The 14192-nt window shown below is 65.3% G+C and overlaps 1 protein-coding gene across 5 annotated transcripts in view; it reads right to left on the bottom strand.

Annotated features, from left to right (window-relative positions):
• Positions 1-1058: 1058 nt before the first annotated feature.
• The window catches only part of COL11A2 (collagen type XI alpha 2 chain), a 92030-nt gene continuing 78896 nt past the window's right edge, over positions 1059-14192 (bottom strand). For all 5 annotated transcript variants that reach the window (XM_089771561.1, XM_075917109.2, XM_089771562.1 and 2 more), the window contains 13 exons: positions 14003-14056; positions 13544-13651; positions 12798-12851; positions 12655-12708; positions 12151-12258; positions 10090-10143; positions 9869-9904; positions 9721-9774; positions 7867-8137; positions 5648-5760; positions 5172-5240; positions 3720-3953; positions 1059-2544 (listed from right to left, as the gene is read on the bottom strand). In XM_089771561.1, coding sequence (XP_089627687.1) covers positions 2398-2544; positions 3720-3953; positions 5172-5240; positions 5648-5760; positions 7867-8137; positions 9721-9774; positions 9869-9904; positions 10090-10143; positions 12151-12258; positions 12655-12708; positions 12798-12851; positions 13544-13651; positions 14003-14056 — 1356 coding nt within the window. In that variant the 3' untranslated portion in view covers positions 1059-2397. The remainder of the gene's footprint in view (positions 2545-3719; positions 3954-5171; positions 5241-5647; positions 5761-7866; positions 8138-9720; positions 9775-9868; positions 9905-10089; positions 10144-12150; positions 12259-12654; positions 12709-12797; positions 12852-13543; positions 13652-14002; positions 14057-14192) is intronic.

Here is a 14192-nt window from a genome sequence, read left to right as displayed (position 1 = left end):
ACTGTGACAATGAACCCCCCCCTCGCCAGCTCCTCCCCCAGATCCCCCCCCCGCACCAGACCCACCCGCCCTGGGGCCCTCAGTTACGCACCCACCCCCCGTGGGACGCAGGAGCGGTACAGACCCCGGCGCTCAGGCTGGTCTGGGGGGCAGCCTGGGGTGTGGCCGGGAAGACGTGCAGCCAGGACAAGCCAGCGCAAGGCTGGTCGCAGGGATTTGGGGCTGAGTACGTGGGAGGCCGGGCCAAGCAGAGCCCCCTGGGTTCTGGGAGCCCTCGAGACCTTTCAGAGGCCCGGAGCCCCGGCTGGTGCCAATTCTGGGGATCCCCAGACCCATAGCCCCCTCCCCCCCGCACACAGAGCCCAGTGGGGCATTGCTGATTCACGTCGCTGGGCCCCAGGGCCCCGGGTCCCACCTCCCATGGCCATGGCCCCACAAGCGACGGGCCCTTCATCACCACAGCCCGTGTCGGCAGATGAGACTGGGTCTCCAGGAGCCCTGCGGCAGGACCCCCGGGAGTATCCCAGGCACAGACAGTCTGGCTCTGTCTCCATGCTCAGGAACGGCTCAGCCCCGCTCTGGGATGTGGGGAGGCTGCCCCAGGCCCTCCCTCTGCTGGGGGCTGGAAACAGGTTCCCTGCCAGGCTCACCTGCTCCGGGCAAGTCCCCCCCACTGGGTGTGTCTTCCTGCCACGTGTGTCCCGTCTACGTGGCCACAGAGCGCCCGGAGCCCCCAGTGCCATGCTCAGCCGCCCCCTGTATGTCAGCCCCCCACCCGAGCAGCCTGGCAGCCCTTCTCCAGCCCATCATCCGTCCCGGGGCACCACCCCGGCCACCCAGCCCAGCTCTGCACTGGACTCGCTGGTGCACAACGTCTCGCCCCCTGGCATGTGGCTGCACCACACACCGGCCCATCGGGCTGCCGAGGGAGGTGGCCTGGGTCTGCACAGTGGGGGCAGGGGTGCATAGGCGCCCGTTTTCCTGGGGGGTGAAGGAACACAGAGCGATGACCAAAGCCCCAGGCTGGGGACAGGCGCGCAGAACGAACAGCCCCCCAAAGCAGCACAATTCGAGCAGATATATTACAATGAAACTTCCCCAATTACTTACAAAATTACACCGGCCGCCGGCCCAGCACCGGGGGCGCCCCGCCTCTGGACTCCTGCCCAGCAAAGGCCGGCGCCCCGTGAGTGTCCGACGGCCCCCAGCAAATCAGCGGGAGCCCCCCAGCCCCCGGCCCGGCAGCGGGAGTCACAATCCGCTGCAGGGCGCTGGCCTGGGAGTGTCCCCAGCCTTAAATAAGAGAATTAATTTAACATCGAACCATAAAAACAGAGTCCTTCTCCGCGCTCCTTGCCTTCTGCCACAGGGCGGGGGGGAGGGGGGGATAAATACACCCAGAGCAACAGGGACTTGCAAAGGGCTGGGGGGGGCTGAGCCATGGGAGGATGTTAATCAATTGGGTGTGTTCGGTATTTTAACCGACAGGGAGGGGAGGGAGAGCACATGAGAGGGTCTGGCAGGGAAGGGCCCTGGAGCCCTGCCCACAGCAATTAACACTAATTAGTACCATGGGGAAGGGGGAGGGACACCCCTCCTTTGTGATTGATTAGCCCGGGGGGGTAGGGGAGTGGTGTCCCCATGCAGATGAACATTTCTCCTTCCTTTGGGGGGGGGGCTGCAGCCCAGGGATGGGGATAAGGAATGGGGCTAAGGGACCGGAAGCGTTGGAAGCCTGGACCAGAAGCACCCTGTGACACGTGTCAGCACCACGGAGAGGGGAGCCGGGAGCGCTCGGGGGTTCACCCAGCTCGTCTGCCTATGGCGCTGCTGGGCACAGAGGAGCCGGTCGCTCCACTACAGTTAATTAATTCTGGTTCGCTCCCAATGTTCCTGGGGCGTGAATGGCTTTGCTCCCCGGCCGGAGGGGAACAGGGGGACCCGGTTCCACCGTTTCTGAGTGGCTCCGGCCACGGCTAACATCCGAGGGGACGGGGTTGGGGACATACGGAGGGGATCCTGGGGAATTCGGGACCCGTGGGCTCTGAAGGGTGTTGCTGGGGCACTCTGGGAGCTCTGGCTGGAGGAGCATGGGAGGGGAGGTGTGGGGCTCTGAGGTATCCAGCCAGGCATTGGCGTAGCTGTCCTCTCTCCCTACACATTACAATACAGATGGGCTCTGGACGGTGACGTCCCTTTGGGGTCTCTCTCTGGGCCCTGGGCCCCGCTGGAGGTGGCAGCGGGCGTGGTGGTCTCAGTGGCTGTGGCTGGTCGTGGTGTGTCCGTCTGTCCCTCGGGGAGGTGAGTCCCGTAGCCTTGCTGCTTGGAAGTGGTGGGGCCCGGGCCAGGCTGGGACGGTCCCCCAGGGACCAGGGCAGGACTCTCAGGGCTTCGGTCCTAGCCCAGGAAACAGACGGGTCCCACCTCGAACCCAAACTTCTGGTTGGGCTCGCCAAAGTCCGTGACGCGGACGTCCAGCAGGGGGAGCTGCTCCACCCGGGGCGTGTTCACCTCCAGCACCGTCCGGTCCGGGCCCTTCCGCAGCTGCAGGGAGAGGATGGGAAGGGTCAAGCTGCGGAGTCAGCAGCTCCGGGGGCTCCCCTGGGGAACCTCTCTTCTCGTGGGGGTCTAGGCTCTGCCCTCTGTCCCTGGCCTGGACACGGCCTCCCTCCCCCCAGCTGTCCTATCCATCCCATCCCTCCAGCCGGCCCTGGTGTTGTCCGTCTCTTCCTGTGTTTGGTGCAGCCCTCTGTCTGTCTGCTCCTGGGCCTCCAGCATCCCTCTGTCTGTGCCTGTGACTGTCTATTGCTGCCCCGGCATGTCTGTCGGTCTGTCCATTGCTCCCCCAGTGTATGCATCCATCTCTCCATCCTTCCTTCCCTCGACTCCAGTGTGTCTGGCTGGTTGGTCACCCAGCTGCCCCTCTGCATATCCATCACTATTCTCTCTACTGTGTGATGCTATCTGACTACAATGTGACCGTATGGCTCCCTGCTGCCACCCTGCTCAGTCCTGCATTGGCCACCAGTCTCCTACAATGGCTGTTGGGTGAGGCGTCTGTGGACGTGCCAAGTGAAGTGTCTGTTTCTCCCATTCACAGGCCTGTGCAATCTGTGTATCAGGAGTTGTAAGTATGGGCAATGTTGCGGTAGTCCCAGTATTTGCTTGGGGAAGACAGCAACAGATTCTGCCCAGCAACTGTAGACGGCCGGACAGTCCAGTGACCGGCAGCACTTGACTGACAATGCACCTCGAGTGGGGCCAATCCGTGTCCGAGGTACTTGACTGACAGTGCACCTCGAGCAGGGCCAATCTTCATCGGAGGCACTTGATTGACAATGCACCTCGAGTGGGGCCAATCCGCGTCCGAGGTACTTGACTGACAATGCACCTCAAGTGGGGCTGGGTGGGGCACAAGGAGCACTGGGATGTGTGAGGGGAGGTGGGGGATGGGTTATAACCTCTCCCATGTGTGAGGTGGAGCTGGATGGGGCATCTCCCTCCCCTCTAGTATATCTGTCCAGCCTTCCATCTGCTCTGCCCTCCCTCCATCCCTCCCCCCATCTCCCCACCCTCCAGTCCTTCTCCCCACAGCATCTGTACCACCCCCGCCCTCCATCCCAATGTGTCCATCCCCACTCACCTGGCCCCAGGTTCCCATCTCTCCTCACCCCTCTCCCCAGTGTGTCCCTCCCCCTTGGCTGCCCCAGCCCACGCACCGCGCAGCCGTCCGTGAGAGCCTTGATGTAGGGGCTGTTGTCGAAACTCATGTCCTCCTCATTGGCGCCCCGCAGGCGGAGGGCGCGCTGGTGGTCCCCAGAGGCGGTGCTACGCCAGCCCACCGAGCGCTGGCAGTGGTAGGTGAAGTTCTGCCGGGCGGCCACGCTCAGCAACCGCAGGAAGGTGAGCTGCACCACGCCCACTGGGCGCCCGTCCGCATCCACATACGAGAACTGGGGGGAGGGACACCATTAGGGGGAGAGGCATGTGGCAGCCACCTCCCTGCACCCCCCCACTCGGGGCAAGGTATGGGGAGCCCCTGCTGCTCCCAAGAGCAGGGTCTGTCGGGGGCACTTGGTGGGGAGCAGAGTCTGTACTCAGGGCATGGGGGCACCAAAGACTGTAAGAGATGGGCAGAGCCAAGGACAAATGGACAAGCAAAGCCAAGGATCAACATATGGACAGAGCTGAGGACAGACGGATGGACAGCTACAAGGACAGATGGATGGGCAGAACCGAGGACAGACGGATAGACAGAGCTAACGACAGGCTCCCGTTCCCAGAGTCTGGCATGGATCTGACTCGGGGCTGGACAGGCATGAAAGAAGCGACTAACGGGGCAGATGACACTGCAGATGGGTCTAGGGATGAATTGATTCTAGGACAGGCTGGTGGGTGGATCTGATAGGGAGAGTCCAGGCAGCTGGTAGGTGAGGATCCAGACCCAGAGAGATACACCCAGGGGCTGGCACGGAGGGGCCAGGACTGACAGAGGAGTTTGAAGGATGGAAGTGTGGACATGAGCCATGGGAGGGGGGTAATCACCCAAGACCCCCCTGCACACCCCAGGTGCCAGCGGGGGGGCCGGTGTTGGACCCAGGGGGGGGGCAGGATGGATCTGCACACATATACTCAGGTGGGGTCCATCTCTGGGGCTCACTCAGAGGGGTCCATCTAATTTCTTATGTCCGTGTGTGGAATGAATTTTGTTACGTGCACCAATACAAGGCTGACATGGAACACGCAGGGATATGCAAAGCATCACCTCAGTATGGGTGCACATGGATGATCTGTGGCAGGGTGGGGACTCGGTGGGAGTTTGGGGTGTGGGAGGGAACTCAGGGCTGGCGGGATGAGAGCTCCGGGGTAGGGCAGATGTTGAGGTGTTTGGGGTGCAGGAGGTGGCTCCAGACGGGGGAATGGAGGCCCGGAGCCGCCTCCCCACCAAGGAAGGGCTGGCCCAGAACACAGCCTGCCCCTGGGTTGCCGGAGCGGAGCTCTCACCAACCCGCAGCATCTCGGTGCATGGCAGCTCTGAGCCCCTGGGTGGGGCTGATCAGGCAGCTGTGGGGCCGCACGGCTCAGAGGCAGCCCTGCTCAGGGCTACGTACGAGACCCACAAGCTGCGTTACTGGGGGGCCGGATCCCCAGCAGCCCCGCCCGGCACTCACCTTGCTGCCTTCCCGGAACTGGCTGAACCAGCGCAATGGCGTCTCCCCCTCCCACGCAGACATCTTGACCTGGCAGGGGAGACACAGAGAGACGGGACTCGGGGGCGCCCCTGGCACGTGGTACCCGGCTGGGAGCTGGGGTCGAGGCAGGGGCTAAACTCCCCTTCCAGCTGCGTGCCTGCCAAATCAGCCTGCGGTGGCTTGGGGGTCTCGTCACAGGGGAGAACCCAGAAGTCCAAGCTCCCACCCGCCCCAACCCTCCACACCCCACCCACCTACATGGACCCACCGGCCGCCACCCTGGGGTGAGAACCCGCGTCCTGGCTCCCAGATGCCGCGCCCGCCACACTCACCACCCACGTCTCTGGGGCAGGGAAAAGGCAGGTCTCCCCGCCCACCTACTTGGACCCACCGGCCGCCACCCTGGGGTGAGAACCCGCGTCCTGGCTCCCAGACGCCGTGCCTGCCACACTCACCGCCTGCGTCTCTGGGGTAGGGAAGAGGCAGGTCTCCCCGCCCGCCGAGAAGTCACAGTGCACCTTGAAGGAGTCCCTGGAGCAGCCCTCGTTGGGATCGATCCAGTACTTGCCTGGGGGGGAGGGGTGTCAGTGCACAAAGGATCTCCTTCGCTCCCCCTCCCCCCACTGAGCCACCCCACCAGCACGGCCCCTAGCACTGCCCTGGGGCCACGGCCACGGCCCCACTTCATGCCTCCTAGTGCCCCCTGGGGCCACGGGGCAGCCCTGCCTGCTAGGTGTGAGCCCCCCACTACCTCCACACTGCTTCCTGCCCCCCAGCACCTCCCTGGGGCCACGGGGCAGCCCTGCCTGCTAGGTGTGAGCCCCCCACTACCTCCACACTGCTTCCTGCCCCCTAGCACCTCCCTGGGGCCACGGGGCAGCCCTGCCTGCTAGGTGTGAGCCCCCCGCTACCTCCACCCTGCTTCCTGCCCCCTAGCACCTCCCTGGGGCCATGGGGCAGCCCTGCCTGCTAGGTGTGAGCCCCCCACTACCTCCACACTGCTTCCTGCCCCCCAGCACCTCCCTGGGGCCACGGGGCAGCCCTGCCTGCTAGGTGTGAGCCCCCCACTACCTCCACCCTGCTTCCTGCCCCCCAGCACCTCCCTGGGGCCACGGGGCAGCCCTGCCTGCTAGGTGTGAGCCCCCCACTACCTCCACCCTGCTTCCTGCCCCCCAGCACCTCCCTGGGGCCATGGGGCAGCCCTGCCTGCTAGGTGTGAGCCCCCCACTACCTCCACCCTGCTTCCTGCCCCCTAGCACCTCCCTGGGGCCACGGGGCAGCCCTGTCTGCTAGGTGTGAGCCCCCCACTACCTCCACACTGCTTCCTGCCCCCTAGCACCTCCCTGGGGCCACGGGGCAGCCCTGCCTGCTAGGTGTGAGCCCCCCGCTACCTCCACCCTGCTTCCTGCCCCCTAGCACCTCCCTGGGGCCATGGGGCAGCCCTGCCTGCTAGGTGTGAGCCCCCCGCTACCTCCACCCTGCTTCCTGCCCCCTAGCACCTCCCTGGGGCCACGGGGCAGCCCTGCCTGCTAGGTGTGAGCCCCCCACTACCTCCACCCTGCTTCCTGCCCCCCAGCACCTCCCTGGGGCCACGGGGCAGCCCTGCCTGCTAGGTGTGAGCCCCCCACTACCTCCACACTGCTTCCTGCCCCCCAGCACCTCCCTGGGGCCACGGGGCAGCCCTGCCTGCTAGGTGTGAGCCCCCCACTACCTCCACACTGCTTCCTGCCCCCCAGCACCTCCCTGGGGCCACGGGGCAGCCCTGCCTGCTAGGTGTGAGCCCCCCACTACCTCCACCCTGCTTCCTGCCCCCTAGCACCTCCCTGGGGCCATGGGGCAGCCCTGCCTGCTAGGTGTGAGCCCCCCACTACCTCCACCCTGCTTCCTGCCCCCTAGCACCTCCCTGGGGCCATGGGGCAGCCCTGCCTGCTAGGTGTGAGCCCCCCATTACCTCCACCCTGCTTCCTGCCCCCTAGCACCTCCCTGGGGCCACGGGGCAGCCCTGCCTGCTAGGTGTGAGCCCCCCACTACCTCCACCCTGCTTCCTGCCCCCCAGCACCTCCCTGGGGCCACAGGGCAGCCCTGCCTGCTAGGTGTGAGCCCCCCACTACCTCCACACTGCTTCCTGCCCCCCAGCACCTCCCTGGGGCCACAGGGCAGCCCTGCCTGCTAGGGATAGAATCACAGAGCACTAGGACTGGAAGGGACCTCGAGAGCCATCGAGTCCAGTCCCCCGCCCCCATGGCAGGACCAAACACTGATGAGCCCCCCACTACGACCACCCTGTTTCCTGCCCCCCTGCACCTCCCTGGGGCCATGGGGCAGCCCTGCCTGCCAGGGGAGAGCCCCCTGCCACCTCCACTCCACTCTCTGCCCCCTAGCTCCCCCCTGGGGCCATGGGACAGCCCTGCCTGCCAGGGGAGAGACCCCACTGCCTCAACCCCACTCCCTGCCCCTTAATGACCCCTGGGGCAATGGGGCAGCCCTGCCTTCTGGGGAGAGACCCCCATTATCTCCGCCCCACTCCCTGCAGCACGGCTCCCAGCAGCACCCTGGGACAATCAAGTCAGCCCTGGCTTCCAGGCGAGAAAGCCCCCCCCCCTCCGGTGGCCCTGCCCCACAGCAAAGCCCCTAGTGCTGCCCCGTTTCCCATGGAGCCCAGCCCGGCACTCACCGTCGGGCAGGTCAGGGTGGCAAAGCCGCAGGTCCTGGCAGGTGCGGGCCGGGTTGTCCTGAGTGCCCATCGGGTGCTTCATCTGCTCAATCTCCCGCCGGAGGGAGGTGAGGGAGCCGAAGATCTCCTCCACGCTGCCCGTGGGGCCGTGGGCCTCGTCCGCCGCCATCTCCTCCCCCTGCTCGCCCACCAGCTGGCTGGCGTCGATCGAACGCTTGCTCTTCTTGGGCAGCTGGATGGGCAGGGGCTGGATCACCTCCCCGGGGGGGCCCTGTGTGAGGGGTTGGATTTGGGGTGTGGCCAGGCAGAGCTTTCCCCACTCCCTGCGGGGTGCCCACCCCACGCCTCGTGCAGAGCGGGCCAGGTGAGAGCTTCCCCCTTGCTGAGTGTTTACGTGGCTCGTGGGATTTGGGTCACTGTCCTTAGGGGGACGGGCGCTGTCGGGATCCTTTAAACGTCTGCATCTGAGACCCGGCCGCAGGCATCGCCCGCCCACTGGGCAAGGTGACCCGCAGCACTTGACTGACAATGCACCTCGAGTGGGGCCGATCCACGTCCGAGGGGTGTCGCTGTGACCCTCCAGCCCAGCATGTGCGCCAGGGCTGCCCGACTGAGCAAGGACCGAGTCACGCACGGACCGGCGCCATGCTCCTGTGACAAGCTCCATCTTGGGAGGTGCCTTCTCCTAGATAGAGCAAGGGGATTCCCTCCACGTGGGCCAGGGCCCGGGGACTCCTCCATCTTGGTCATCACTTAGCTCATCACTGCGGGTGTGTCTAGACTACAAGGTTTTTTTTAAAAAAAATCTCCCCTGCATCTAGACTGCTGCTGCGTTCATTAGAAAGCAAATTGAAAGACGGTGGCAGGTTTTTTTGACCACGAAAAACCTCGTTTTACGAGGAATGATACCTTTTCTCGAAAGTGCTCCTTGGAAACAAGGCGCTATGCAATGCAAACTGGGCTTTTCTGGAAAGAGAGCACCCAGACTGCCTGGCTTTTCCAGAAGTGCTGCCTGGAGTCTAGACACGCTTTTTTGAAAGAGGCTTGTAGTCTACATATAGCCTGCAGGAGCAGCCCTGGTTCTAAGCAATTCACCCAGGTTTGACCCTTTCAGCTAGGCCCCCAGAAATGATTATTCCCTGCTCCAGCAGAGTACGGTAAGTGGGGTAGAGGGTGGGAGGAAGACAGGGCAGAAGGCAGGACACTGAGTGCGGGTGGAGGGGAGAAAGGGGAGAGATGGGGAAGTGGGCAGGGGCAGGAGGACGGTAGGGAGGAAGAGCAGAGGAAAGATGGGGGAGCAGATGGGGCAGGAGGCGAGGCAGGGGAACAGGAGGGAGGAGGAGCAAAGGAAAGATGGGGGAGCAGATGGGGCAGGAGGCGAGGTAGGGGGACAGGAGGGAGGAGGAGCAGAGGACAGATGGGGGAGCAGATGGGGCAGGAGGCGGGGCAGGGGGACAGGAGGGAGGAGGAGCAGAGGAAAGATGGGGGAGCAGATAGGGCAGGAGGGAGGAGGAACAGAGGAAAGATAGGGGAGCAGATGGGGCAGGAGGCAAGGCAGGAGGACAGGAGGGAGGAGGAGCAGAGGACAGATGGGGGAGCAGATGGGGCAGGAGGCGAGGCAGGAGGACAGGAGGGAGGAGGAGCAGAGGAAACATGGTGGAGCAGATCGGGCAGGAGGCGGGGCAGGGGGACAGGAGGGAGGAGGAGCAGATGAAAGATGGGGGAGTAGATGGGGCAGGAGAGGTGGCTGGGAAGGGAGATGGCCCCATTAGCAAGGGATGGAGGGTGCAGGCGGAGCGTAGGGACAGGCAGAGCCAGGCAGCAGGTCAAGGAGAAGCAAGGGGGGTCACTCACCGGGTGTCCGGGGGGGCCAGGGACACCTCGCTCGCCCTTGGGGCCGGCTTGTCCCTGGGGGAGAGAACAGAGCCATCAGCTGCCTGCAGGGCTGAGGGGGCGGGGGGCGCAGGGCACCCCATGACGGGGCTCCGTGGTCAGAACTTACTGTGGCTCCCTTCGCTCCCTTGGGACCTTCTGGGCCCTGCAAAGCAACCACGGGACAATCAGAGACACGGGAGGTTGGGGGGGGACACTCGTGAGGGGCAGGCAATGAGGCAGCCCCCTTATAGGTAAGACTCAGATGGGGAAGGTGGGTTACAGGTGCCTCTCAGGGGAGGGGAGGCAGGGGAAGGGGTGGGTCACAGAGGAAGGTCGAAGGTCACTCACGGGAAGTCCTGGGGGCCCAGCAGGGCCAATGGGGCCAGTTGCACCAGGGATCCCCTGCAGGAACGAGAAGAGAGCGTGGACTTACAGGGAGACCAGGACCCCCCAGTTCATCCCAGGGCGCCATGGCTGGATTTTGCATGTGAACATTGTCACCCCCGCGGTTGTGTTTGCATCCCATTGTGTGCACAGGGGCCAAAAGCGGAGTCCACCCAACGCCGATGCTCTGCTGGTTCTGTCCATTGGTTCATTCGTCTGCTTCAGGTTACGAGCATTGGTCTGTACTGAGAATCCAAGCGTTTGCCTCTGGGAGCTACCTACAGGTTCCCCCACCTAGCGCGGCCGCACGGCCAGCCCAGGGACCAGCCGCCCTTGACTGACAATGCACCTTGAGTGGGGCCGATCCGCATCTCAGGCTTGTCCCTGGGAACAGTCAGACCAGCTAGGGACCGCGTCACACACGCCAGGCAACTTGCTCGAGTGACCAACTCCATCCTGGGAGGTACCATCCCCCAGAGAGAGCCAGGGGTTGCAGAGAGGGCCCTGGGGTCCCTCCATTCGTCTGCACCCAGCTCATCACTCCAGGGGCAGCTGTGTGATGACCTGAGGCCGGAAGGGTGGCTGAGCCGTCCTAGCACCGGGTGTACTCCCGACACTTCTAGGACAGGAGTTCCTTCCAGCTGTGTGATGACCTGAGGCCGGAAGGGTGGCCGACCCGTCCTAGCACCGGGTGTACTCCCGACACTTCTAGGACAGGCGCTCCTTCCAGCTGTGTGATGACCTGAGGCCGGAAGGGTGGCTGAGCCGTCCTAGCACCGGGTGTACTCCCGACACTTCTAGGACAGGCGCTCCTTCCAGCTGTGTGATGACCTGAGGCCGGAAGGGTGGCTGAGCCGTCCTAGCACCGGGTGTACTCCCGACACTTCTAGGACAGGCGCTCCTTCCAGCTGTGTGATGACCTGAGGCCGGAAGGGTGGCCGACCCGTCCTAGCACCGGGTGTACTCCCGACACTTCTAGGACAGGCACTCCTTCCAGCTGTGTGATGACCTGAGCCCGGAAGGGTGGCTGAGCCGTCCTAGCACCGGCTGTACTCCTGACACTTCTAGGACAGGCGCTCCTTCCAGCTGTGTGATGACCTGAGCCCGGAAGGGTGGCTGAGCCGTCCTAGCACCGGGTGTACTCCCGACACTTCTAGGACAGGCGCTCCTTCCAGCTGTGTGATGACCTGAGGCCGGAAGGGTGGCTGAGCCGTCCTAGCACCGGGTGTACTCCCGACACTTCTAGGACAGGCGCTCCTTCCAGCTGTGTGATGACCTGAGGCCGGAAGGGTGGCTGAGCCGTCCTAGCACCGGGTGTATTCCCGACACTTCTAGGACAGGCGCTCCTTCCAGCTGTGTGATGACCTGAGGCCGGAAGGGCGGCTGAGCCGTCCTAGCACCGGGTGTACTCCCGACACTTCTAGGACAGGAGTTCCTTCCAGCTGTGTGATGACCTGAGGCCGGAAGGGTGGCCGACCCGTCCTAGCACCGGGTGTACTCCTGACACTTCTAGGACAGGCGCTCCTTCCAGCTGTGTGATGACCTGAGGCCGGAAGGGTGGCTGAGCCGTCCTAGCACCGGGTGTACTCCCGACACTTCTAGGACAGGCGCTCCTTCCAGCTGTGTGATGACCTGAGGCCGGAAGGGTGGCTGAGCCGTCCTAGCACCGGGTGTATTCCCGACACTTCTAGGACAGGAGTTCCTTCCAGCTCCGCTGGGAGCCTGCCCCGGGAATTCTGCAGGGGGCGTCTGCAAAGTCATTACTTTAATCATTTATACTCTGGGTCCCCCAGAGCCTCCTCCCTGGGCAGCCCCCCCCCCCCCCGAGACACCATTGGAGCAGCGATTAGAACCCAGGAGGTCTGGCTCCGACACCCCCCACCCAACCCCACTAGCGCCCACTCCCTTCACAGTGCTGGGGGGGAACCCATGAGTCCTGGCCCCTGCCCCCCAGCACCAACTGCCCCCCACATGCCAGCGGTCTCTGGAGGGGGTATTGCAGTGACACCCCTCCACTATACTCACGTTCTCTCCCTTCGGCCCCAGGGAGCCCTGTGGGCCAGGCAGGCCCCGGTCTCCTTTCTCCCCCTGCTCGCCCGGGGGCCCGATCAGACCAATCAGACCGGGGTGGCCCTGGGGAAAGACAGACAGCCATCAGCACAGGACAGACAGGCAGGGGCGAGCATCCAGGGCTGTGTGTTGGACAGACAGGCTGCCTGCTGGGCATGTCAGTGCAGACAGCATGTGGGGCAGGCTGTCGGTGGGGTCACGCCTGGGCTCCGCACACCCCTCTGGCCCCTGGGGGGGGTCCGTGGGAGGCACACACTGGGGAACCCGCAGGCCGTTGCACTGACGTGTTTGGTTCATCTCTTGTGCCACGCTCGTGCCACGTGTCAGGGCGGGGCCGTGTCTCGGAGCAGGCACCCGCAGCGTGTACCACATGTGCCGGAGCCGCCTGGCACGGCCCAGTCTGGGGCACGGGGCATGTCACCCTCCCGCACTGGTGAGTTCACACTGGCCCCCACTCACCTTCTCTCCTTTGGGTCCCGAGTCCCCTCTCAGGCCGGGCAGCCCCGGGGGGCCCTGCGGGGAGACACGGGCAGAGCGGTTAGCTGGGGCAGGGAGGAGGCACCCCCAGCGGGGGCACTGAGGGGGGGTGGAGTCACACTCACCACAGGTCCTGGGGGGCCCGTCTGGCCCGTAGCACCCGGCTTGCCTTGTTCTCCCTGCATAGGTCGGAGGGGAGAGGTTAGAGCTAAACTTTGCCCTGACCACCCACCAGCTGCCCCCCACGGCCTGTCCCGGGGCTCCCTGGCCAGAGGCAGGGGCCCCATTCTGACTGCTCTGGGCAGGCCTGTGGGGGGCAGAGCTCCCCTCTCAGCCCCCCAGCACGGGGGGAGGGCGGTTTGGGATGCACAGCGTGCGCAGCTGTGAGGCAGCGGGGCGGGTGTTCGTCCTGTTCGATTGTTATGCGATTCCTACTGCGCTGCTGTAACCCTGCGTGTGTGTGTGCCTCAGTTTCCCTGGGCACTGCACTGGTGCCCGGCTGGGTGTGGGGTTTCTCTCGGCTGGGGGAAGATGCAGGGAACTGGGGCTCTGGGCCCCCCAAGCTGGGCTGCCCTGGCTGCTCCGGGCCCCTGTAACAACAAGCCTGGGCTACGCTGTGTCCATGGGACCCAATGACCCTTCTCTCCTACCTGCCGCCTGAGAGTCCCCTCTGGCTGCGGCTGGGGGCAGGGCCCGGGGACCTCCCACATCCCGTGACAGTAGCTGAGACCCGACCCAGCCCCCGCACAAGCAGAGCTGGGGGTCGCCCCACACCCCTCCCAGAGCCCGGAGAGAGCCCCGGCTCCCCTGCCCCGCCCCAACCCACCAAACCCCCTGCCCTCCCAGGGCCCCGGCACCGGCTGCCACTCACCACGGAGCCCGGGATGCCTCTCAGCCCGTCGGGCCCCTGCTTGCCGGCGACTCCCTGGGGCCCCACGGGGCCGGTCTTGCCAGGAGGTCCCAGTGCGCCCGGCTCGCCCTGGGGACGGAGCAGCAGGGTGAGGGGGGCAGGCGCCCCGCAGGGTCCGAGCTCACCCCGGGGCCCCATCGCACGGACACCACCCGGGGGGCACCGCACCCACCCTCATGCCTCTGGGAGAGGCCCCTGGGCCTGGCCGGCTTCCTGGGAGCTCCCCGCGGGGCCAGGGACAGACCCAGCCGGGCCCCGTCGCCAGGCAGCTCCGAGCCGGGTCCGACCCCCGGAGACCCGGGACACGGCACGTCCCCAGCAGAGACCCCCTCCCCCCCGTGTGACAGCAGCTGAGACCCGAGCCAGCCCCCGCACGTCTGTCGGGGACTCGCCCGCCGGGAGGGAGCCCCGGTCTCTTACCTTAGCGCCCTTCTCGCCCTGACGCCCCTCGGGGCCTGGGGAGCCTGCGGGGCCCTGCCGGGAGAAGAGACGGGGTGAGCCAGGGAACGGGGCAGGGGCCTGTCCTGCGAGGTGCCGGTGCCCATCCGGCCCCAGGGCAGGGGCTGGCTGGGGGGTGAGGGAATCGACATGGGGCCTGTCCCCTCCAGGG

Source organism: Pelodiscus sinensis, chromosome 19 (genome assembly GCF_052426305.1).
Source record: "Pelodiscus sinensis isolate ZL-2025 chromosome 19, ASM5242630v1, whole genome shotgun sequence".
NCBI classification, from domain to species: domain Eukaryota; kingdom Metazoa; phylum Chordata; order Testudines; family Trionychidae; genus Pelodiscus; species Pelodiscus sinensis.
This window is presented reverse-complemented; position numbering and strand designations above follow the sequence as displayed.